This window comes from Bubalus kerabau, chromosome 11 (assembly GCF_029407905.1).
Source record: "Bubalus kerabau isolate K-KA32 ecotype Philippines breed swamp buffalo chromosome 11, PCC_UOA_SB_1v2, whole genome shotgun sequence".
In the NCBI taxonomy this organism is placed as follows: Eukaryota; Metazoa; Chordata; class Mammalia; order Artiodactyla; family Bovidae; genus Bubalus; species Bubalus kerabau.
The window spans coordinates 9086022-9112416 of NC_073634.1; the positions used below are offsets into that span (position 1 = coordinate 9086022).

At 44.4% G+C, this 26395-nt stretch overlaps 1 protein-coding gene across 2 annotated transcripts in view; it reads right to left on the reverse strand.

Annotated features, from left to right (window-relative positions):
• Window positions 1-26395, reverse strand: part of TBC1D8 (TBC1 domain family member 8) — a 139793-nt gene that overhangs the window by 68846 nt on the left and 44552 nt on the right. The window contains exon 2 of one of the 2 annotated variants that reach the window (XM_055539453.1): window positions 20389-20544. In XM_055539453.1, coding sequence (XP_055395428.1) covers window positions 20389-20544 — 156 coding nt within the window. The remainder of the gene's footprint in view (window positions 1-20388; window positions 20545-26395) is intronic. The other variant, XM_055539455.1, reaches the window with a different exon arrangement.

The following is a 26395-nucleotide window of genomic DNA, read 5'->3' on the forward strand; positions in this document are numbered from 1 at the left end:
GTCTCCTGGGGGAGAATAGGAAAAAAATTTAAGTACATGTGCAGAAAAAAATCTGAAGAAATAATGGCTAAAATGTTTTTAAGTTTGATAAACAGATTCAAGATTCTCAATAAGCCCCAAGTAGTACACTCCTTAAAGAAAATTGCAGAAAAGCAAACCATAAATAAACTGGTGAAAACCAGTGATAAAGAAGGAAAAAAAAATTTACAGATGAAAAAAGATAAGAATGATAGTAGATATCCTATCAGAAATGTTGCAAGAAAGAAGACACAGAGAGAGAGCTTTGAAACACTGAGAGAAAGAAATTAGTTTACAAGTAATTGAAGGAAACACGAGTGGATTCCTGAGTAACTTGAGAATGAGGAAATCTTCCAGCCGTAACTCAAAATCAGAAAGTATAAAACAAAGGAGTTCTAAATCCCACTACATGAGAAACTGAGGAGAGATTTTGTAATTTCACATCTCCAATAAAGGGCTTAAATTCCTAATACACAGACAGCACCTAAAAATTGAAGAGGAAAAAAGGACAATGCAATGAAAAACTAAGTAAATATGATTAGGAATAAATAGTTTCTAAAAACAGTCCTTAAAATGAAAGATGTTCAACTTTTTCATACCAAAAAAAACCGCAAATTAATACTATGGAACAACACCAGGTCTTACCTGTCAGGTTGGCAAAACCCGTAAGTTTGATATGAAAACAAGTTTGGGAAAACAGAAACTTTCATCCATTGCTGACTGGGCTTTTAAAAACTTATAATGCAACCCCAATGGAGAAAAGGAAATTTAATAATATCTAATTAAACCACTGATGCAACGATACCATTTCTAGGAATCTACCAATTTATTCATTGGGACATTATTTGTCAGGCTGAAATTTGAAAACAATAGAAATAGCCACCAGCAGAGAACAGGTTAAATAAATTATGGTAGTTCTAGGCAATGAAAGACTGAAACAAAGGAGACAGAGAAAGAAAACAGAGGAGGAAGAAGTGGAAGAGGAAGAAAGTCTCTACTCTCTGATATGGAAAGATTTCTAGGATATGCTGACATGTGAAAAAGGCAAAGCACAGAACAGAATACATGTGACCTTCATAAAAAAGAAAGGCTGGGGAGCACGGCTTCTCTAAATACAAATATTTTGTTTTCAGAGATTTATAGATTTGATTAATCACGAACACGTTTTGCATTTTTTAGTTGAGGTAAGTCATAAAGGGAAAAAAATACAATCCTTAACAATGAAAAATGAATTTCTGTTTATCAGGTTATTAAAATAATTACCGATATGACTGCACGGAGAAAATAACTTTTTTAAACACGATTTTGACTATACGTGCATGCATGTTAAGCTGCTTCAGTCATGTCCAACTCTGCAATCCTACCGCAGCCCATCAGGCTCCTATGTCCATGGGATTTCCCAGGTAAGAACACTGGAGGGGGTTGCCATGCCCTCCTCCAGGAGATCTTCCTGCCTCAGGGATCAAAATCGAACCCCAGCCTCTTACATCTCCTGCACTGGGGTGGTGGTTCTTTTACCACTAGCGCCTCCTGGGAAGCCCATTTTGACTATACATCCATAGTTAAATATATTCTAAGGCCAAATAGAGCTGCAAAAAATTTACTTTCTCTCACTACTCTTATTCTTAATAGCAGTATTCATACTACTTAAAGACATGTGTGTGCATGTACAATACATACAAAATAACTCTGTGAATATTGTTAGAAAGCAAGATTTTCAGTGAATATCAAGGGAAAAGCAAATATAAAATCAAAGCTACAACTACGTGATTTTACAGTTGAATTAGAAAGCTAAGTATGAATTCATGATTTATTTTCCTTTTTCATATCTCTTTTTTCTTTTCTTTCATGTACTTCTTGGCTCACCCTATTTGAGACCCTTAGAGGCAATGACGGGGGAAGGCAATGGCACCCCACTCCAGTACTCTTGCCTGGAAAATCCTATGGATGGAGGAGCCTGGTGGGTTGCGGTCCATGGTGTCGCCAAGAGTCGGACCTGACTGAGCAACTTCACTTTCACGCACTGGAGAAGGAAATGGCAACCCACTTCCAGTATTCTTGCCTGGAGAATCCCAGGGATGGGGGAGCCTGGTGGGCTGCCGTCTATGGGGTCGCACAGAGTCAGACACGACTGAAGCGACTTAGCAGCAGAGGCAATGACAACCCAGTGACAATAAGCAAGCCCACACCCCAGACTGTGATCCCTAAACACCATTCCCCATGCAAAGGAACCAGGGCGACCTGGAAGAAGGGCTGATTCCAGGCAGGAGGCAGGAAATGTACTGTTCAGTTCAGTCGTTCAGTCGTGTCCGACTCTTAGCGACCCCATGGACTGCAGCATACCCAGCCTCCCTGTCCATCACCAACTCCTAAAGAGCTTACTCAAACTTATGTCCATCAAGCCGGTGATGCTATCCAACCATCTCATCCTCTGTCGTCCCCTTCTCTTTCCGCCTTCAATCTTTCCCAGCACCAGGGTCTTTTCAAATGAGTCAGTTCTTCGCAACAGGTGGCCAAAGTATTGGAGTTTCAGCTTCAGCATCAGTCCTTCCAATGAATATTCAGGACTGATTTCCTTTAGGATAGACTGGTTGGATCTCCTTGCAGTCCAAGGGACTCACAGGAGTCTTCTCCAAGACCACAGTTTAAGAGCATCAATTCTTCGGTGCTCAGCTTTCTTTATAGTCCAACTCTCACATCTATCCATGACTACTGGAAAAACCATAGCTTTGACTAAACGGACTTTTGTTGGCAAAATACACTAGATACGCATTTAACATCTTGTTGGCAGAGAGCGAGGAATCACTCAAAGATGGATGAGGGGCATCCCTGGTGGTCCAGGGATAAGAAATCCATCTCCCAATGCAGGGGATACAGGTTTGACCCCTTGTCCGAGAAGACCCACATGCCTCGGAGCAACTAAGCCCATGCACCACAACTGCTGAGGTCTACAGCGTGTGCTCCACAAGAGAAGCCACCGCAATAGGAAGCCCAAGCACCGCGGCAGAGTAGCCGTCACTCACCACAGGTAGAGAGAGCCCTCGAGTTACAACAGACAACTGTACTTTGTACAGCTAAAAATAATTAATAAATAAAAAAAGGAGCCAGACAAGTCACAGAAGACACAGGAAGGGGTTCTCACGGGCAGAAGGTGGCACCATCTGAGTATCCAAAAAAGACAGCAATTAACCAAACCCATAGAATGCATAAGGGAAGGGGCTTTCCTGGTGGCTCAGATGGTAAAGAACCTACCTCTAGTGCAGAAGACCTGGGTTTGATCCCTGGGCTGGGAAAATCCCCTGGAGAAGGGAATGGCAACCCACTCCAATATTCTTGCCTGGAGAATTCCTCACTGTATAATCCTTTCAACATTTCAGCGAGTCTGGAAATTTGCATAATAAAGTGTTGGGAACGGGGAGCATGAACTTTAAAATGACACTAAAAAGGGAGGGAGGAAGCAAAAGAGAAAACCAAACCAAGACCAAAAACACTTCAGTCACTCGTCAGCGCTGCAGCCAGCCAGGGCACTTCCACTAACGACAGGCAACTAGAGGGTGGAAGCAAGCATTCTTCCCCTCCCTTTCCTAAATGTTCTCAGGGCGAGCAGAGCCCTTCACAGACAAGCTCGAACCGAAAGCTGTGAAAGTACTGATCAATTAGAAAAGTGTCGTTTTGGGGTATGTAGAGAAAAATGATTTAGGCAATGATTTTAATTGCCTAATCACTAGATGAAAGGTTGACGGGGAAGAATGCAATAGAAGCCGTCACCTGACCTTATCAAGTTACCTTAGCATCCCTAAGAATCTGACACCAGCAGGCATGTGCTCCCAGGCAGGATGCAGGACAGCCACCTGGTCAGTATTCTTCTTTCTGAACCTGGATTCAACTGAACCCTTGTAACTACCATCCATTTTTCAGGAAATATGAAGGACCAAGAAATGGATGGGGCGATACCTTGAGGAAGGAAACAGATCAGTGGGACACTGTGCATAAAACCTGACCCAAATCTTCACCAAGTCAATGATGTGGGGGGAAACAGTGGAGTGGGGATGGAGGGATGGAGACCTTCTTAACTAAAAAAGATAGAAGAGGGACTTCCCTGGTGGTCCAATGGTTAAGAATCTGCCTTGCAATGCACGGGATGCAGGTTCAAGTCCTGGACAGGGAATTAAGATTCCACAAGCAACTAACTGGGCAACTAAGCGTGCGTGCTGCAACTCCTGAGCCCACACGCTTTGGGGCCTGAGCACGAGCAAGAACCCTGCGTGCATGCGCCTAGGACCTGACGCAGCCAAAGAACAAAACAAATGCTTCTTTAAAAAGATATGAGACACAACAATCAAATGAGCAGCGTGTTTCTGGTTGAACACACGAGAACAACCAGATCCACGGGGGCATCCGGGAGCAGCCAGAAGCCCGTGTCTGTAAGGAGTGTAGCTGACAGCAAGGAGCTCAGTCTCCTCTATCAGTTTATCGATGCTACTGCAGTGACAAGGAATGGCCCTAGATTCAGAGGTGTTCGCTGAAATATATAGGGGTGGAATATTGTTTCAGGATTCGCTTTAAAATACATCAGCAGGGGAAAAAAAGATTCAGAGAGTAAGACAGAAAGCAAGGTGCGCAAACCTCGATCATAACAAACCTGCATAAAGGGCCCGGAGGGTGTCAGTACACCATTATAAACATAACTACTTTGGGGCATGTTTGAAAACCTTTAGAGTAAAGATTTAAAAACATTTTAACAGAAAAGCATGACAGAACACCTGAGAAGACATTTCTCCAAAGAAGACATACAGATAGCCAACAGATACAGGAAAAAAGGACCAACATCACCAATTGTAAGAGAAACGAAATCAAACGACAATGAGGCACCACCGCATGCCCGTCAGAACAGCATCGTTCAAAAGTCTACAAATAATAAATGCTGAAGAAGATGGACTATAAAGAAAGCTGAGTGCTGAAGAATTGACGCTTTTCAACTGTGGTGTTGGAGAAGACTCTTGAGAGTCCCTTAGACTGCAAGGAAATCCAACCAGTCCATCCTAAAGGAGATCAGTCCTGGGTGTTCATTGGAAGGACTGATGCTGAAGCTGAAACTCCAATACTTTGGCCACCTCATGCGAAGAGCTAACTCATTTGAAAAGACCCTGATGCTGGGAAAGATTGAAGGCAGGAGGAGAAGGGGACGACAGAGGATGAGATGGTTGGATGGCATCATCGACTCAATGGACATGAGTTTGGGTGAACTCCAGGAGTTGGTGACGGACAGGGAGGCCTGGCGTGCTGCAGTCCATGGGGTCGCAAAGAGTCGGACACAACTGAGCGACTGAACTGAACTGGAGAAGATGCAGAGAAAAGGGAAGCCTCCTACACAGCTGATGGGAATGTAAACTGGTTCAGCTACTATGGAAAACAGTGCAGAGGTGCCTAGAAACAGGGCTACCATATGACCCAGCAATCCCACTCCCAGGCACCTGTCCAGAACAGACAAAAACTCGAATTCAAAAAGATACATGCATCTAGTGTTCACAGCAGCACTATTCGCAATAGCCAAGACATGGAAGCAACCTAACTGTTCATGTGGCACATATATACAATGGAATATTACTAAGCCATAAAAAAGAACGAATTAATGCCATCTGCAGAAACATGAATGGACCTAGAGGTTATCATACTAAGTGAAGCAAGTCAAAGAGAGAAAGATAAATATGTCAACATTTATATGTGGAATCTAAAAAAAAAATGACAGAAATTAACTTATTTACAAAACAGAGACAGACTCACATAGAAAACAAACTTACAGTTACTGAAAGGAGAAAGGAGGGATAAACTAGGAATTTGGGATTAGTAGATACACACAACAATATATAAAATAAACAATAAGGACCTACTTTATATCACAGGAAGCTATAGTCAATATCCTGTAATAACCTATAATGGAAAAGAATCTGAAAAAGAATATATACCTGTATTAACTGAATTAATACTGAATTAATCCCTGATTCTGGGAAAGACTGAGGGCAGGAAAAGAAGGGGGCAAGAGTGGATAAGATTGTTGGATGGCATCATTCACTCAATGGACACAAGTTTGAGCAAACCCCAGGAGAGAGTGAAGGACAGGGAAGCCTGGCGTGCTGCAGTCCACAGGGTCGCAAGGAATCGGACACAACTTAGCAACTCAACAACAACAAAACTAACTGAATTGTTTTGCTGTACACATGAATCGCTGTACATCAACTATACTTCAATTTTCTCCAAAAGGCATAAGTCTGGATAATTAACCTCCACCTGTGCATGTATTTTGTAAAATCAGAAGTGAAAGCAGGATAAGAAAATGGGGCAGAAAATTATACAGTCTCTGAATTTCCTTCGTATATTTTAAATGCAGATCACTCCCCAGCCCCAGACCACTCAGACATGCAAGGTTCTAGCAGATGTCAGAGAAGTGAGCCCTCGGGGACAGTGACAGCTTCTGTTGTGAAGTCAGCGTGACCTAAGGACGAGGACATACCCAGACAGACCCCTAAGTCCCACAGGGAAGGAGAACTCTGGACTCCATGTGCATGAGGAGGCTTCTGCTCTCTCGCTCTGCCATCTCCACTGACCATCTAGGAGTCAGTGAATAAAACTCATTTACCAAAGTCACCATACCTGGAAACTGAGCTGCTTCAGTCCGTCTCTACTCATCCACTGAAATGGAATAGACGGAACTGAATGCTTGCTAAGATCCCCTGCAGATGGTTTCTTTTTTGTTTTTGGAGTACAGCTGCTTTACAATGTTGTGTTCTATTCTGCTGTACAGCAAAGCGAATCAGCCATACACATACATAGATCCCCTCTTTTTTGGATTTCCTTCTCATTTAGGTCACCAGAGAGCACTGAGTAGAGTTCCCTGTGCCATACAGTGGGTTCTCACTGTGTGTGTGTGTGTGTGTGTTGCTTGCTCAGCCGTGTCCGACTCTTGCGACCCCATAGACTGTAGCTCGCCAGGCTCCTCTGTTCATGGAATTCTCCAGCCAAGAATACTGCAGTGGGTAGCCATTTCCTCCTCCAGGGGATCTTCCCAACCCAGGGATCAAACCCAGGTCTCCTGCACTGCAAACAGACTCTTTACCGTCTGAGCCACCGGGGAAGCCCTCTTTGTCTATTTTATATATAGAATCGATAGTGTATATACGTCAATCCCAACCTCCCTACTCTCTGTGCAGAAGTTAGGCAATGTGTAAAAATCCTAGAGAAAAGTTTGATTTCCAGCTTAAAAACTTTATGTTTTTTTGTTTAGGCAATATTTATTCTGAAGTATGTTAAATTAAAACAATCAGAATTTTAAAGTAAGAATAAACTTTGTGCAAAAGGATTATTACAAGAGGGAGAAAAGGGGCTATTTTTTTCTCCCAGTTTTACTGAGATATAATTGACATAAAGCACTGTATAAATTTAAGATGCACAGCAAAATTATCTGTGTTACATCTGGTTACATATATCATGAAATGATTATCACAAGTTTAGTGCTCCTTCATCTCATATAGATACAAAATAAAAGAAACACAAAAAGTTTTCCTTGTAATGAGAATTCTTAGGATTTACTATCTTTAAAACTTTCATCTATATATTTTTTATATATTTCATATATTATCATTATACATAATGATACATATCATGTTGTACATTACATCCCTAGTATTTATTTCTTATAACCAGAAGTTTGTACCTTTTGACCACCTTCTTTGAAGACCCCCTTCCCCCACACCCGCCACTTCTGGTAACCACGAATCTGATCTCTTTTTCCATGAGTTTGTTTTTGAAGCATAACTGACTACAACACAATGTTAGTTCTTACCATACAACAGTGATCTACTCTTTCTATACATTTCAGAAAAGGAAGTAACCCAAAAGAGGAAACTCAGAAAACCGTGAGATCTCCAACAACCTCCCCAGTTTAAAAGCATTTTACAAAAATGACTTCTGACATCCAAATTCACTAAGTCGGAAAGTCAGACTCAGCACTTGCCGGCTTTTTTAAGTAACAATAAACACATCCCTAATGGGAGAACATCTTCAGGGAGTTTCATTATTTGAACATAAACAAAGTTATTTCATTGGAAATTGTAAAAGCCGAGTGATGGACGCGTCCCAACAGAAGACAAATGTCAGCCAGGGCCCCCATCGGTCACTTCCAAGTGTAAATTCATGTGGAAAAGGCCAGCCAGTGCTGTTCTCAGAAATCGCAGGCAACCAAAACCAAGCGTGACCACTCATCCTGCGTGACCTTAGGAGGTGCACACAAAACACAGTTCTGAAACCTTCCTCCTGCAAGGCTGCCTCCCAGGCTTGCCTTGAAGTGCACAGCAAGTTCTGTTCTTGAAAAACGGCCTGGCTGGCGGCACTTCCTCGGCTGCCCGGGCACAAAGGTCACCCAGACATGAATCTGATCCGCCCTGGAACATTTCCTCCCGTAATAAAACTCTCTCTCCAAAGACAAAGCAAACAGTGATGCAGAAGACAAGAAACTAAAACGCCAGCCATGGTCAAGGGCAGAGATAAGCGTCGACACGGCAGAAAGAACACAGACAGAGCATTCCGTTAAGAGCCTGCACCTGGACCACTGGGCGGGGTGGGGGTGGGGGCAGAGGGTGCGGTGCCCCCTGACATGAGACATGGCCTGGCAAGTCACGAGGAGCCCGTATGCTGCATTTTCCCTCCCCAGGGCCAATAATTAATTATTCTGGCCCAGATGAGGAACATCCGGGAAAGGGATTTTGTTTAAACCGGAAAGCATCACACTTGCCATTCTCACTTCTTATAAAACACATCCCACCATTTGTTAACAAAAAATGTCACAGCTTCCTTGTTTTAAAATTTATTTTTAATTGAAGGATGATTGTTTTACAATACTAGTTTGATTTCTGCCATACATCGACATGAATCAGCCATCGGTGTACATAGGTCCCCTCCCTCTTGAACCTCCCTCCCTTTCCCACCCCTCTAGATTGTTACAGAACCCCAGTTTGAGTTCCCTGAGTCACACAGCAAATTTCCACTGGCTATCTATTTTACATATGGTAGTGTATATGCCTCTATGCTATACAGCTTCCATTCATGATCCTTAAAATTTCAAAAATCAGCTTGTTTTTAAATTTTCAAACCCAAAATATTAACCAAGTTTTCCTCAAACTACACACACACATCTGCTCCCGTGATGCAGGGGTGCCGCTGCCTACCTCGATGGGACCCCATCCCCCCAACCCCCATCTGCTGGGACATCTCCACTCCGACGGTGGGCGGGGCTCTCACAGCATCCCCTCTCTCAGCTGCTACCGCTTGGCTCTGTTTCTTCTGTTTTCCTGCTCTCCTTCATTTCCAGACCCTGCTGGGAACACAGAACACGAAAACATTGCCCGACGCCGTCATAAACAGTCACAACACTAGCCAGGCACTCTGCGGTCCACAGGCAGACCACAAGGACACGAGCATTATTAAGAGGCCACCTGAAATTCCGACGACGGATGACTAGATAAAGAAGATGTGGTACATATATACACTGGAATATTACTCAGCCATAGAAAGGACTGAAATTGGGTCGTTTGTAGAGTCATGGATGGACCTAGAATCTGTTATACAGAGTGAACTAAGTCAGAGAAAAACAGATATATATTACTGCATATATGTGGAATCTAGAAAAACAGTACCGATGGAGCTATGTGTAGGGCAGGAACAGAGATGCAGATGTAGAGAACGAGCGTGTGGGCACAACGGTGGGATGAACTGGGAGTTTAGGACTGACGCACATACAGCACCATGTGTAAAACAGATAACTGACGGGAAGCAGCTGTGCAGCTCAGGGAGCTACGCTCAGAGCTCTGTGGTGACCAGGACAGGTGGGATGGGGTGGACGGGGGTCCAAGAGGGACGGGATCTATGGAAACATACGGCTGATTCACGTCCTGCTACAGCAGAAAATAACACAGCATTGTAAAGTGACTATGCTGCTGCTGCTGCTAAGTCGCTTCCATCGTGTCCGACTCTGTGCAACCCCATAGATGTCAGCCCACCAGGCTCCTCTGTCCCTGGGATGCTCCAGGCAAGAACACTGGAGTGGGTTGCCATTTCCTTCTCCAATGCATGAAAGTGAAAAGTGAAAGTGAAGTCACTCAGTCGTGTCCGACTCTTCGCAACCCCATGGACTGCAGCCTACCAGGCTCCTCCACCCATGGGATTTTCCAGGCAAGAGTACTGGAGTGGGGTGCCATTGCCTGCTCCAACTATAAAGTGACTATACCTCAATTAAAAAAAAAAGAAAAGCAGGCCACCTGGTCAAAGGTTTGATGAGCTTCTCCTGAATGCTCCTGGCAGGACAGCATCCTGGGTGCCTCTACGCACAGCAAGTCCTCTGTCAGTCACCAGAAGAGACAGCCCGCCCCCGATCTCAATGAACTGACATCAAAAGGAGTCAAATTATTGCCCCATCCATTCAGCTCCTGCAATAGTCCAGGCATATCACCCGGAGTCTTTCCTGGATATCTTCCATTTCCTAAAAACAGGCAAAAACCACTAACTCTATGTGTATGGCCACAGTCAAAAATAAAATGTGTGTGTGTGGGTAACGCAGCCATAGCTCTGAGAAGCCCCTACCCACAGGGACATGGAATAATACATCGGTACCTCACAGCCTGGCGTGGCCTGGACCCATCACAGGACAAAGCATGGCTCAGACCACCGGACACAGAGAAATAGCAACACTGCCCTGTTCCTCCAGGGCCCTGAAAAGCTCTTCACAGCCCAGGTGTCAACTCAGAGGCTGACCCCTACCTGCGGGCTGGACCCTGCCCCACCGTCTCCTCTGCCTGCGGTTCCCCTCCCCTCCCGTCTCTGCCTAGGACCTGGCTCCTGGCAGTCACCTCTCCTGGTTCTACGCACCACGCGCTTGGTTTCAAGTCACGCGCCGATCGCTGTGTATCTGATTTCAAAAAGAAAGCAGACACACAGTATTCAGCCTCAAAAGGAAGGAAACTCCGACACACACCATGACATCAATGAACTTTTGTTTCCATTTTGCACTTTTAAATCATTTGCAGATGATTTCCTAATTTGTCTCCAGGTTCTGACATGGATGAACCTCGAGGACATTATGCTCGTGAAGTCAGCCAGACACAGAGGACACATACCACATGAGTCCACTTACATGAAGCTCCTAAGGTCATCAAAGTCCTAGAGACAGGAAGCAGAATGGTTGTTTCCAGGGCCAGGGGGATGAAGGAGTAGGGAGTTAGTACTTAATGGGCACAGAGTTTTCATTTGTAAATTCTCAAGATGAACAGTGGCAATGGCAGCACAGCAATACGAGTGTGCTTAATGCTCTGAAATGCATACTTAAAAAAGGTTACGCTGGGACTCCTGTGGTGGTCCAGTGGCTAAGACTCCATGCTCCCAATGCAGTGGTCCCAGGTTTCATCCCTGGTCAGGGAACTAGATCCCTCATGCCACAACTAAGTCCCAGCACAGCCAAATAAGTTGTTTGTTTTTTTTTTTTTTTTTAAATGGCTAAGCTGGACTATTCACAATAGCCAAGATATGGAAGCAAACGAAGCGTCCATCAACACATGAATGATAAAGAAGATGTGATATATAGATACTGCTGCTAAGTCACTTCAGTCGTCTCCGACTCTGTGCGACCCCATAGACGGCAGCCCACTAGGCTCCCCCGTCCCTGGGATTCTCCAGGCAAGAACACTGGAGTGGGTTGCCATTTCCTTCTCCAATGCGTGACAGTGAAAAGTGAAAGTGAAGTCGCTCAGTCGTGTCCGACTCTTAGCGACCCCATGGACTGCAGCCCACCAGGCTCCTCTGTCCATGGGATTTTCCAGGCAAGAGTGCTGGAGTGGGGTGCCATTGCCTTCTCCGTGATGGAATACTATTCAGCCATAAAAGAAGAGAATGAAATGATGCCATTTGCGGCAATATGGGTGAATCTACAAATTACTGTACTAAGAGTCTGGGGTCAGCAGATGCAAACTATTATATATAGGATGGATAAACTACAATGTCCTACTATATACAGCCCAGGGAACTGTATTCCATATCCTGTGATAAACCATAATGTAAAAGAAAAACACAATGTTGAAGCTAATCAATTTTATATTTAACCACAATTAAAAAAAAATCTTTTTAAAGACAGGAAGCAAGACCCTTTGCTCCAAGATCTACTGTGCAGCGGTCCTAGTGGCTGGTCACACAGCTCAGACTCAGGCCCCGCACAGCCCTGGACTGTCCCTGGCCTTGGCTTCTCAGAAAGGACCCGAGAACTTTATCAGTGGTGACACACACCACCTCCCTTCCCCTCCTTACGGACAGCGGTCCTGACTCCTGAGCCCTTGACTTTCCCTTACGTACTTGACCCGTCATTCACCCACATGCCAGACTCTGCCCTGGGCACTGAGGGTCAGTAGTGAGCACCACTCTGAGAAAACTATTTTCATTAGGGACCAAGCGCTTAAATAAAAGGGAAACATTAGTAGAGCCAAGTGCTACAGGGACAAGGGAGCCAGAACTGAGGAGGCGGTTGGCAGGCGGTCCTGGGGAGGCCTCTCTGGGCAGGAGGGGGACATCTGAGTTCTGATCCAAATGACAGGGCACACATCTCTGCCAGCACCCTCGAAAGAACTCATAACCACCCTCACAATGTACCTTCTCTTCTGTCTGCTGAAACCAGTAGTGATTATAGAGCCTTGGAATCCAAAACACCACCACCAATGCCTTGGGATTCTTCAATCCATGCAAGTTAACAAAGTAACAATAACAGGAACTTCTCTCTCTTCCCACACCATCCACAGATCTCTGCTGCCAAGTAATAATCACGTTCACCCACAAAATCACCTACCCAGCTCTTCCACCTCTGCTTTAAAAAAAAAAAAAAAAAAAAAGAGAGAGAGAGAGAGAGACTCTTATCCTCAAGAATCACCCCCCACCCCCTGCACTGCCCTGGGAGCAGCCAGAGACAAGTGAAGACATAAATCACCCCCTCGGGCCGCACTTCCTGTTCTGACCACCTCCCAGTGCCACCCAGGCCCTTCCTACAGCTCTTGTTTGTGCTTCATCTGAGACAAGAGACCCTGGGCACGGAGCCTTTCTCAGGGCTCAAGACACAATAAAATATTAAACATGGTGAATCAATATCACAGCACAAGATGCCCAAGGGGCTCCCGGAAAGAGACCTGAGTACCTAAATCAATACCACAGGCCTGAGATAAATCTCCACCCCAGTGCCCCCTCCCTTACCTGAGCAAAGGGTACCCGAACGAACAATTGCCCACTCAGACCTTCAGTGGGCAAGAGGACAGACGAAGGTGGCGCCTCTCTAACTTGCCATAGGTCAGGCCCAAGGCGAGCACCCAGTCAAGTGGAAACCAAAGGAAGCAGACCCTTCTAAATTCATTTAACTGGAGTATAGTTGATTGATGCTGATGCTGAAGCTCCAATACTTAGGCCATCTGCTGCAAAGAGCTGACTCATTGGAAAAGACTGATGCTGGGAAAGACTGAGGGCAGGAGAAGAAGGGGACGACAGAGGTGAGATGGTTGGATGGCATCACTGATGCAACGGACGTGAATTCCAGCTAACCCCAGGAGATAGTGGAAGACAGGGGAGTCTGGTGTGCTGCAGGCCATGGGGTCGCAAACAGCTGGACATGACTTAGCAACTGAACAACAAATAGTTGACTTAAAATGTTGTGTTAGTTTCTAGTGTATAGCAAACTGAGTCAGTTATACATATACACTTATATTTATTCTTTTTCAGATTCTTTTCCCATATAGGTTACACAGAGTATTAAGTCGAGTTCCCCGTACTACACAGTAGGTCCTTGTTGTTTATTTTATATATAGTAGTGCGTATATGTTAATATGCCAAACTCCTAATTCATCTATCCCCCCTTTCCCCTTTGGTAATCCTAAGTTTGTCTGTGAGTCCATTTCTGTTTTATAAACAAGTTCATTTGTACCACTTTTTTAGATTTCACACTGATGCTTTCAAATTGTGGTGTTGAGGAATACTCTTGAAAGTCCCTTGACCAGCAAGGAGATCAAACCAGTCAATCCTAAAGGAAATTGACCCTGAATATTCACTGGAGGGACTGATGCTGAAATTCTAATACTTTTGGCCACCTGACGTGAAAAGTCAACTCATTGGAAAAGACCCTGATGCTGGGAAAGATTGAAGGCAAAAAGAGAAGAGGGTGGCAGGGGATGAGACGGTTAGATAGCATCATTGACTCAATGAACATGAATCTGAGCAAAGTCTGGGAGATACTAAAGGACAGGGGAGCCAGGCTGGCTACAGTGCGTGGTGTTGCAAAGAGTTGGACACAGCTTAGCGACTGAACAAGAGCAACAACATATAAGTGATATCATACGATATTTGACTTTCTCTGACTTCACTTAGTATGATAATCTCTAGGCCCATCCATGTTGCTGAAAAGGGCATTGTTTTATTCTTTTTATAGTTCAAGGAAGCAGATCTTGGTTCAAGAGAAAGAATGTTCCAGGAATTAAATGTGCTCAGGACAACCACACTGCTAGGGAGTAGGCAGCCAGTGTAAACTGCTGCAATCTTTATAGCAGGTAATTTGGGAATACACATATAAACGGCCTTATAAACGTTATCCATTGGATGCAATAATTCCTTACTACAGGCACACCCCAGAGATACTGTGGGCCGGGTTCAGACCACTGCAATCAAGAAAACATCACAGTAAAGGGAGGCTCATGAATTTTTTTTATTTTATGGTACCTATAAAAGTTATGTTTCTACTACACTGTAGTCTATTAAGTGTGCAATAGCATTATATCTAAATAAACAATGTACATGGTTTAGTTTAAAAAATACGTTATTGCTACGAAAAAGCTAACCATCATCCAAGTCTTCAGCAAGTCAGCAATCTTTCTATCACAGTCACATCAAAGATCACGGATGACGGATCCCTGTAACAAAATACAATAAGGAAAAGTCTGAAATACTGACAGAGTTACCGAAGGTAACACAGAGACACAAAGTGAACAAACGCTGTTGGAAAACGGCACGGATTGATTTGTCCTTCACAACGGTCGTTCAATCGCTCAGTTGTGTCCAACTCTTTGCAACCCTATAGAATGCAGCACGCCACGCTTCCCTGTTCTTCACTCACCTCCCAGACTTTGCTCAAACTCAGGGCTTCCCAGGTGGCACTAGGGGTGAAGAGCATGCCTTCCGGCGCAGGAGACATAAGAGACGTGGGTTCCATCCCTGGTTTGGGAAGATCCCCTGGAGGAGGAAATGGCAACTCACTCCAGTATTCTTACCTGGAGGATCCCATGGACAGGGAAGCCTGGCGGGCTACAGTCCAGAGTGTCACAAAGAGTCAGACACGACTGAAGCGACTTAGCACATATGCCCATTGAGTCAGTGACACCATCCAACCATCTCACTCTCTGTCATCCCCTTCTCCTCCTGCCCTCAATCTTTCCCAGCATCAGGGTCTTTTCCAATGAGTCAGCCCTTCTCATTAAGTGACCAAAATATTGGGAGTTTCAGCTTCAGCACCAGTCCTTCCAATGAATATTCAGGGTTGATCTCCTTTAGGATTGACTGGTTCAATCTCCTTGCTGGCCAAGGGACTCTGAAGCGTCTTCTCCAGTACCAGAGCGAAACCTTGTTAACTGGTAAAAAATGCAACGTTTACAGAGCACAGTAAAGCCCAATACAATGAGGTATGCTTGTACATGGGTTCCCCCGGGGTCCCGGCCTCTCGTGCTTTCCTTGCCCACCTGTACCTGCCATTTCCAGGTCGGCTCTCTGACTCCCCATGACCCAAGAAGGTCAGGGAGAGGAAACCGCCTCTCACACCCTCACCCAGGAATCCCGGCATCCAGCACAGGTCTGGTACAAGACAAGCATCAAACGTTTCAGATGAGAGGACTTCAGGGGTGGCCTGAAATATTTAAGTCTCTGGATGCTCGTTTAGGTTTATAAAATAGATAAAAATCAGAGCCAACTAAGTGCCTAGTGAAGGTCTGGGTGAGTAAATCTAGCTACAGGCAAAGGCTGAGCACTGTGTCAACATCAAGCATGACACTGCGTCACCGTGGAGCCCAGACCGGCTCCTGTGGACCTGCAGGGCCATGTGGTCTCAGGACCCAAGCAGGCTTGTGCACTAAGTTCCCCCACGGTGACTCCCCAGAGGTCCATCTGCTGCTGCTGCTGCTAAGTCGCTTCAGTCGTGTCTGACTCTGTGCGGCCCCCGAGACGGCAGCCCACCAGGCTCCCCCGTCCCTGGGATTCTCCAGGCAAGAAAATTGGAGTGGGTTGCCATTTCCTTCTCCAATGCGTGAAAGTGAAAAGTGAAAGGGAAGTCGCTCAGTCGTGTCCGACTCTTAGCAACCCCATGAACTGCAGCCTACCAGGCTCCTCCATCCATGGGATTCTCCAGTACTGGAGTGGGGTGCCATTGCCTTCTCCGAGAGGTCCATCTAGCAGGAGACAAAACTCCAAACGTTCTCATGAAAAGTCTAAATCCTAGGGCAAGACCACCTCCCCTCCTCTGGGGCAGAGGAGAGGAATCAGGGAGAATCAGGAGAAAAGGACAGGGTCTTGCCCCTCCCACCCCTCGTCCTGGCCAGCAGCACACCAGCCCCCCCTGCTCTGTCCCCAAAATAAACATCAAAATGCCACGGTCACTGTATTAGTGCTTACACAGTGTAGGAGAACCATTTCCAAGCGTGAGCAAGAAAGGGGAGAAACAGCACAGCAACCAAGCAAAACCGCTGACTGCAAGGGGATGGAGAGAGGCGAACGAGGTGCTCAGTGTCCCGGAGGAGGAGGAGGAGATGCCCACGAAGCCTTCACGCCCCAAGACGATGTAACAGAAACGTGAGTTCAATGAAACAAGAGCTGAAAGATGAGATGGTGAGATTACAGAGATAAAATGGGAGACTGGAGACCTAAGAAAACGAACTGAGGATCAAGACCACTGACTACATGGGGACTTCCCTGGTAGTCCAGGGGTTATGAATCCACCTTGCAAAGCAGGGGGTGCAGGTTTGACCCCTGGTCAGAGAACTAAGATCCTGCCTCCCGCAACTACCGAGCCTGCGTGCTGCGATACCACAACGAAGATCATGCGTGATGCAGTGAAGATCCCAAGGGCCACAGCTAAGACCCCACACGGCCAAATTGCTCACTTATTTTTTTTTTAAAAACTACATGTCAACAAAATTAGTAGGTCAGTTAAAGGCAGCAGAGTCTGGGAAACACTGCTGAAAACAGAATTGCCTTAGAGGAAAGGGCTATACACCCAGCATGCAGAGTGCCGCTGAAAAGGACAGATGGAGAAAAGCACAGCATTCCTAACACACTACTACTGTGTGTGCTCAGTCGCTCAGTCCCGCTCTGCGACCCCGTGGACCGCAGCCGCCAGGCTTCTCTGTCCACAGGACATTTCAGACAAGAATACTGGAGTGGGTTGCCATGCTCTCCTCCAGAGCATCTTCCCAACTCATGGATCAAACCCATGTCTCCTGCGTCTCCTGCATTGGAAGGCCGATTCTTTACCACTGAGTCACTAGGGAAGCACACACTTACTGCACCTAAAAGAAATATTGCCTTATATACATTCCTTTTTCTGCCCTTTAGTGCTGTAACCAAGAAATCTAACAGCATAACCAGTAACGCACGTAAGAAGTAAAAAGGAATACTGTGAAAGTGGAGTGCTCCTGTATGGTCAATTCTTTTATCAAACATCTGTTTTCATCAAAAAAAGGAAAAGCAAAAATGAAAAACAGACCTGTCCAACAGAAAGTGTCCTTGAAGTGGGAAATCCAATCAATGGAATATAAAATGTAACACATACACAGAATGATATTAAGAAAGTTTCCTGAAAGGATTAAAGAAAGCAATCTTAAGTCCTGGAAGAGTTTCAGAAAAATGTAACACAAAGTGGTCCAGGGAATAACAGATTATAAAGGAGTTACTAAAGTGACTAATGTTGCAAAACCTCAGAGATTAAAAAAAAGCAGTTATACCCATGAAAAGTGCATCACCCACAATGCGCGGGTGGGAGGTAGGGAACGCAGCGGGGTGGGAGGTAGGGTGCATCAGACCAGCCTGAGGTTTCTGCCCTCGCCACTGAAATACTGCAAGACCCCAAAGTGATGGCCACCAAGCCCCAGAGACTGGTCAGAACCCATCATACCCAACCAGGGCGTTGCAACCATGTGAGACATCATTAGGGAAAGAAAACAGGAATAGAGCCAACTAAGAAAGAAGCCAAAATAAAAGACGCTATGTTGGGAAAACCATACCTGATGGAAGCCCTGAATCGATTTACATAGAGAACTGAGCCAAATAATGTTGAGGAACACAGTTACCGAACAGAATGAGAATCACGGCGTACAATTAATAGTAAAACTTTTTAAAATGAGAGCCTGGGGCAGCAGGGGACAGATGAGAAGGCTGGTAGCGTCCTTGTCCTTCAGGAGGTGAGTCAATGAACTCTGTCCGAGTAGAAACACTGTCTTCAAAAGCTACAATTCTGACCTCGTCACACATTCGAACATCTATCCCCTTGACCTTCAACGAACCTTTTAGAAAGCCAGCACTCAGGGTTCGAGGGATATTTCTTTGAAGTTTAATAGTATTTTCATTTCACTTTAGCATCTTTCCTTTTATTGAAATCCACTAAAAACAATATTCTTATTGTCAACTGGCACTACGGACAAGCTGCACCATCTACGTTCTTCCCAACTCTCCCTGGACTTGTGTAGATGCATTAGAAAGTGGTGCTGGGAATTCCCTGGTGGTCCAGTGGTTAGGACTCGGAGCTTGATTGGGGCACCAAGCTCAGCATGGCCAAAAAATACAAAAAGACAAAAGAAAGGAAAGAAAAAATGTTGTCAACCAGTGTCTCTGGAGGTTGGTTGGCTAGGATGTTGGTGGGGCAGGGGGAGGAAAATATATTTTTTCTTTGTACTTTCCAGAACTAATTGATTATATTGAGCATGAATCATTTTATCACTTAATGCAAATACAGACTGATTTGTCCAAAACAAACAAAACAAGCTGGGAAAAAAACGTTCCAAGATGTTAACAGTCATTAGTAATAAATGGTGGGTATAAGACAACAATTTTCTTCTTTATCCTTTCCTGTATTTTTTCCAGGAAAAAAAGTAATCCGATTTCATTAGAGAATGTAATGTGACAGTGAAATTTGACAGTAGTTACTAAAATGTGGGCTTCCCTGGTGGCTCACATGGTCAAGAATCTGCCTGCAGTATGGGAGATCAGGGTTCAATCCCTCGGTCAGGAAAATCCCTGGAGAAGGGGATGGCAACCCACTTCAGTATGCCTGAAGAATCCCATCGACAGAGGAGTCTGGCGGGCTACAGTCCATGGTGTTGCAAAGAGTAGGACATGACCAAGTGACTAACACTTTCACTTTAAGAGAAAAAACACACACAACTGAAAACCTCTGCATAGAAACACATGTAGACAGAGAGTGATTACCCTGGATAAGAGGTTATAGATGACTTCTTTCTCCTTCTTTCTTACCCATTTTCCAATTTCTGAAGTGTGAAGATTACTTGCGTAATTAAAAAGACGCATCTCACCGACTGCCCTTTGAGCATCCCCGTGATGGTAATACTAAAATAGGGACTAGGAGTTATCTGTCAACAGTGTGTAAGTTCAACTTGCGTTTGTGCTAATTTACATGTCAGCAACAAGCCTGAGAGAAAAGGGCTTATCGTGCCTCACTGGCACAAGTTCAGAAATCTTACTGGATTGCGTGAATAAAGTTTCTGTGGTGTTTGAAAAATAAATAAATAAAAAGACACATCTCAGGTTTGTTTTTTAACAGAAGGGGCTTCTCACGATGCCATGATTCCCAGAGGGAGTGTCCCAGCAGAGCCCGGAACGGTGCGTGTGGGAGGAGCTGAAACTCGGAGAGGATGGGAAGGCGATTTCTAAACTCCCGCAGAGCCCAGCTGTCCAGGGATTCAGCGCACAGTGGGACAAGGACGAAGACGGGCCTGAGGCAGACCCAGCCCGGGGCACTTCCCCGGCACGTCACGGAGTGCACTCTCACCCGGGGCGAGTGTTACGTCAGACACAAGACGGAAAAGAAAACGGCTGGGTTCCTCCGGGAAGCACACACCACTTGGACCGTCTGTCCAACCTGGCTGTCCAGCCTTAAGAACCACCACGTGCTTCTGATGGTTGAGAGAAGGAACAGAGAGCTCACAGCAGCGGGTGAGGTTCGGCCAGTTACCTTCAAGCTTCACCACCACACAGATACCCATGCTCAGACCTCAAGGTGGGGAACGCTCCACCGGGGAGGAAACTCACCCGTGGCCACAGCCCAGTAAACGTCCGATCCGCTCAGTAACTCACCACATGCTATGGGAGAATACACCTGGGAGCCGGGCACCTGGAGCAGAATTCGGAACGGAGCAACCCGGGCGTTGGAATCCAGCACCGCGTCCAGGGCACCCACCAGGCGACCTTCAAGAGACAAGAGGACAACGCACATGTGAGCACAGGCACGGACAGCCAGCAGCCCACTGGGAAGGCGGGGCGGTAACTCCGAGTGCCAGCAGCCTCTTTTTTTGTTAAATTTTATTGACGTATAGTTGGTTTATAATGTGTTGATTTATTCTGTACAGCAAAGTGATTCAGGTCTACATATATACACTTTTCTTTTTCATATTCTTTTCCATTATGGTTTATCACAAGATATTGAATACAGTTCCCGGTGCTATTCAGCAAGATTTTGTCCATTTTTAAAATTTATTTATTTTTAAATGGAGAATAATTGCTTTACAATGTTGTGTTGGTTTCTGCCGTACAACAACATGAATCAGCCATAAGTATACATATGTCCCCAACCTCGTGAGCCTCCCTCCCTCCAACCCAGCCCCCTTCCCACCCCTCTAGGTTGTCAGAGAGCACAGGCTGAGATCCCTGTGTTTTAGAGCAACTTCACACTAGCTATCTATTACACATGGTAACGTATATTGTATGTCAAGGCTACTGTCTCAGTTGGTCCCACCCTCTTTCCCTCTCTGTGTCCACTCTACCTCCATGTCTCTATTCCTGCCCTATCCATTCTAAACATAGTTTCCATCTGCCAGCGCCAAACTCCTAATCCACGCCCCGCCCTCCCCTTGGTAACCACAAGTCTGCTCTCCATCTCTGCGAGATTGTTTTGAAGATACGTTCATTTGTATCCCATTTTAGATTTCACGTATAAGTGCCACCATATGGTATTTCTTTCTCTTTCTGACTTACTTCATTCACTATGGTAATCTCTAGGTCATCCACGATGCTGCAAATGACATTATTTCATTTTTTTGGTGACTGAGGAATACTCCATTGTATATATGCACCATGTCTCCTTTATCCATTCAACTACTGATGGACACTTAGGTTGCTTTCATGTCTTGGCTATTGTAAATAGTCCAGATTAACCATATACAGTAGGACCTTGTTGTTTATCCATCCTATATGTAACAGCTGGCTTCTGCCAGCCTCGAACTCCCAGTCCACCCCTCCCTAGTCCACCCTCCCCCTCGGCAACCACAAGTCTGCTCTCCGTCTGTGAGTCTGTTTCATAGACATGCTCGCTCGTGTTGTAGTTTAGCTTCTACGTATAAGTGCTATAATATTTGTCTTTCTCTGATTTACTTAGTGTGATAATCTCTAGGTCCATCCATGCTCCTGAAAATAGCATCACTGCATTCTTTTTTATGACTGAGTACTATTCCCCTGTATATCTATACCACACAGAAGAAGTCTTTCTGTTTGGAAAGACTCAAGGCTCAGGAGCTTTGGCAATGGGCAGCAAGTTTTATGCCAACACAACCAACCTGGCCCCTTCACCTGTAAGAAGGTGTGAAGAGCAGCAGTTAAAAAGTGATGAGGGGACTTCTGAGTTCAGCTCTAACACTAGAATACTCTAAGCTTCTCCTTTAGGAAACCATAGAAAGAAGAGCAACATAACCCTAAAGAAAGCAGAAGAAAATAATAAAAATTGAGCCAAAAAACCAAACATAATTCAAAACAGAAAAAAAAATAGCAAAAAAAATCAATAAAACCAAAATCTGATTCTTTGAAAAGATCAATAAAAGTGACAAGCCTCTAGCTAGGCTAAGGAAGGAAAAAGGAGAGAAGATACAAATTACCAATATTAGAAATGTTCCCTGAGATATTAAAAGGATGATAAAGGAATGTATGAACAATTCTATACTCAAAAATTTGATAATTTATGAGATGTACCAATTCCTTGAAAGACACAAATTATTAAAACTCACACAAAGAGAGCTAAATCATTTGAATAGATCTGCATCTATTAAAGAAATTGATGAATCAATAGGAAGGAAGAAACAAAACTGCCTTTGTTCTCGGATGACATGCTTGATTTTACAGAAAAATCCCAAAGAATCAATAACAACAACAACAACAAAAAACTTAAGGAACTCATAAGCAAACATAGAAAGGCTGTCAGACAGAGGGGTAAATGACAAGTGCTTTCCCAAATACCAGCAATGAACAACTGGAATTTGACAAGAATATAAATACCATTGACAATAGCAAAAGATGTTCATATCAGGCAGAAATCTAAATATGCGCAGAATCTATGTGCAAAAAACTACAAAACTCTGATGAAAGGATTCAAAGAAGATCTAAACAAATGGAAACATAATCCATGTTCTTGGGTTGAAAGATTCCGTACTGTTAAGATGTCAAGTCATCCCAACCTGATCTATAGATTCAAAGCGACACAACGACAATCTTGGCAAACCATTTTGTAAATATTGATAAATTGATTAGAAAGTCTACTTGAAAAGACAAAGACCTATTACTAGTAGTAGTAGTAGTACTGAAGAAGAACAAAGTTGGAGGACTCGTGCTATATAATTTCCATCTTAACTACTGTACCAAGCAATAGTAATCAAGACAGTGTGGTATGGGCAATAAAATACACAGATCAGTGGAACAGAATCAGACCTCACAAATGTATCCTACAAGCACAATTAACTGATTTGTGACAAACGAGCAAAAGTAATTTAATGAAGGATAGTCTTTTCAACAAATGGTTCTGGAACAACTGGACATCCATATGAAAGAATACAAACCAAGACACAGATCTTATACCTTTCAAAAATTAACTCAAAATGTATCACACACCAAGTGCTGAAAAGGATGCCAGCAACAGGAACTTATTCATTGCTGATGGGAACGCTTAGGGTAGTCACTTTGGAAGACACTCTGGTTGTTCTTGACGAGTTAAACATAGTCTTACACCACAGGGCAATCACACGCTTAAGTATTCATGCAACTGTTTTTGAAAATTCACACCCACACAAAAACCTGCACACAAATACTTACAGAAGTTGTATGCATAATTGACCCAAATTGGAAACAACCAAGATGTCCTTCAACTGGTGAACGGATAATCAAACTGTGGTACATAATTCAATGGAGTATTTTTCAGTGATGAAAAGAAGCAAATTACCAAGCCTTGAAAAGAAAGAGAGACCTTAAATCCATATTGCTAAGTGAATGAAGCCCTCCTAAAAAGGCTATATTCTGCACGATTCTAATTATTCTAGGAAAAAAAAATGGGAAATATAGCAAGGGTAGAAAACCCAGTGATTACCAAGAAGGGGCTGAATGAGTCAAATGTGGGGGAATTTTAGGGTGAAACCATTCTGCATGATACTCTAATTGTATATACACGACACTGTGCCTTTGTCAAAATCCACAGATGTTTCCAGCATAAAAAGTGAACGTTCATGTTTGCAAATTTTGAAAAAAAATCATTTAGGAAGGTCCAGGGGTTCCCAAGTGAATGTAGAATATGACCAAAAAAAAAATCTAATTGTATTACAAATGTATGAAATGAGAGTGAAGGGTATACAGGAAAAGGGTTTGACTTAAGTAACTGTGGAAATGAACAGAGTCTTTAGGAAGAAAGGTCAAAGAAACGTGCTTAAGTACTGTACTCCAGAGAGTCCAATGCTAACAATTCTGATACATTTCTGGAATACTAGAAACCATCAAGAAGAGGATGACGGAAGGTGACAGCCAGGTTCCTAACTGGAGTGGGAGTTTACAGGTAAGCAAGGCAAAGAGGCAAGAAATACAGTAATTAGGACTTCCTTGGTGGTCCAGGGGTTAAGAATCCACCTGCCAACACAGGAGACACGGGTTTGATCCTTGATCTGGGAAGATCCCATCTGCACGAGGCAACTAAGCCCGTGCGCTGAGAGACTGAGCTCCAAAACAAGAGAAGCCACCACAGTGAGAAGCCCACACACTTCAACGAAGAGAGTAGCTCCTGCTCTCCACTAGAGAAAGCCCACGTGCAGCGATGAAGACCCACTGCAGCCCAAATAAAGTAAAAATACAGTACTTAGAGTCAAAGACACTGGTATGAATGACGTTTAGTTTACCACAGATACAAATGGCTACATACAGAAACACTTAGTGATGTGTGTATATACAGAGGTAGTACATTAGATTTCCTTGCTCTGTTAGCAGAAAGGACCCAGAAGCCAGGAGCACACCCAGCACCCAGGTCTTGGTTTCTACCAACCTCCAATAAAAGGAACTGGGACTCTTTGGGAAAATGGCTGCTTCTAGATCTGCAGCAGGAAATACATAAGATGATCCTGGAGCACTTTGTAGTGACTGAAAAGTAAGCAAGTGCTCAAAAAAAGAAAGAAAGAAAGAAAAATCCCACAGGACGGGAAGTGGAGGCAGTAACTATTCAGTGGGAGAAACTTGGCAAGCAATACCTTGGCCAGGTGATAAAGGTCAGTGTGGGTCATAATCCTCTGACAGGATGCAATAAGAACAGCACTTTACCCCATTTCTCCTCCCCAACACCCTTAACCCCATTCTAGTCATGAGAGAAACTTCAGACAAATTCCAATGAAGGAACATTCTACAAAATGTCTGACCAATATACTCCTCAAAACTGTCAAGAGCAAAACAAGCGGAAGTGTGAGAAGCTGTTACAACCCAAGTGACAAGTAAATGTATCCGCGGGCAGAAAAAAGACCAAAGAAAACTAAAGAAAAGATGGACTTTGGTAAAAATCATCACGTTCGTTTTCTACTGCTTCTGCGCCAAGTTACCACATAATAGCTTAAAACAAAAAAAAAACGTATTGGAACTTCCCTGGCAGTCCAGTGGCTAAGACTTCGCCTTCCAATGCAGGGGGTGCGGGTTTGATCCCTGGTCGGGAGCTAGGATCCCACATGTATCAGGGCCAAAAAACCAAAACAGAAAACAGAAGCAATACTGTAACAAACTCAGTAAAGACTTTAAACATGATCTCCTCTCTTACAGTTCTGTACATCAGAGGTCTAATGCTGATCTGAGTGGAAATCAAGGTGTCAATAGGTGTCTTCTTTCTAGGGGCTCTAGCTGAGAATTCATTTGCCTGCCTTGTCCGGCTTTCAGAGGCCACTCACTTTACTTGGCTCATGGCCCCTCCTCTATATTCAAAGCCAGAAACACCAGGACAAGTTCCCTACACTGCCATCTCCCTGGGTCTCTTTTCAGAGTCCCGCTTCTGGCTCTAAGAGCCCTTGTGATAACACTGTGCCTACCTGGACAATCTCTCTAGTTTGAGGTCCACTGATGAGCAACCTCAATCCTACCCGTGCTCTTAATCCCTCTTTTGCCATGTGACCTGATGCCAGGTTCCAGTCATTATTCTGCAGATCACAGTAACTGATCAGTATCAGTTGGTTAACTGCAACTAAACACACCATACTGACATGTCAATAACAGCAGACATTGCACGGGGGGTGTATAAGAACTCCATCTACTATCTTCTCAATTTTTCTCTAAACCTAAAACTCATCTAAAAATAAAGTTTATTAAAAAGAAAAGGACATAGAGAGGTGGGAGGTGGGAGGGAGGTTCAAAAGGGAGGGGACATATGTATACCTAGAAAAGAAAATGGCAACCCACTCCAGTATTCTTGCCTGGAGAATTCCATGGACAGAGGAGCCTGGTGGGCTATACACAGTCCACAGGGTTGCAAGAGCCGGACATGACTTAGTGACTAAACCACCACGGCTGATTCATCTTGATGTGTGGCAGAAACCAACACAATATTGTAAAGCAATTATCCCCCAGTTAAAAATCGGTTTTTAATTTTTAAAAAAGAAAAGGTGAGCCAACCCCGCCAGTGTCCACCTGCAGACAAGTACAGGGGTGACCCCTCTGTCTGTGCAAATGCGAACGCTCCTGCAAGAACCTCCAAGAGCAGCAGGAGCGATGAGCAGGGAAGGGGAATAAGCCAGAGCACTCGGGGTGGAGCCCACCAAAGCACAAA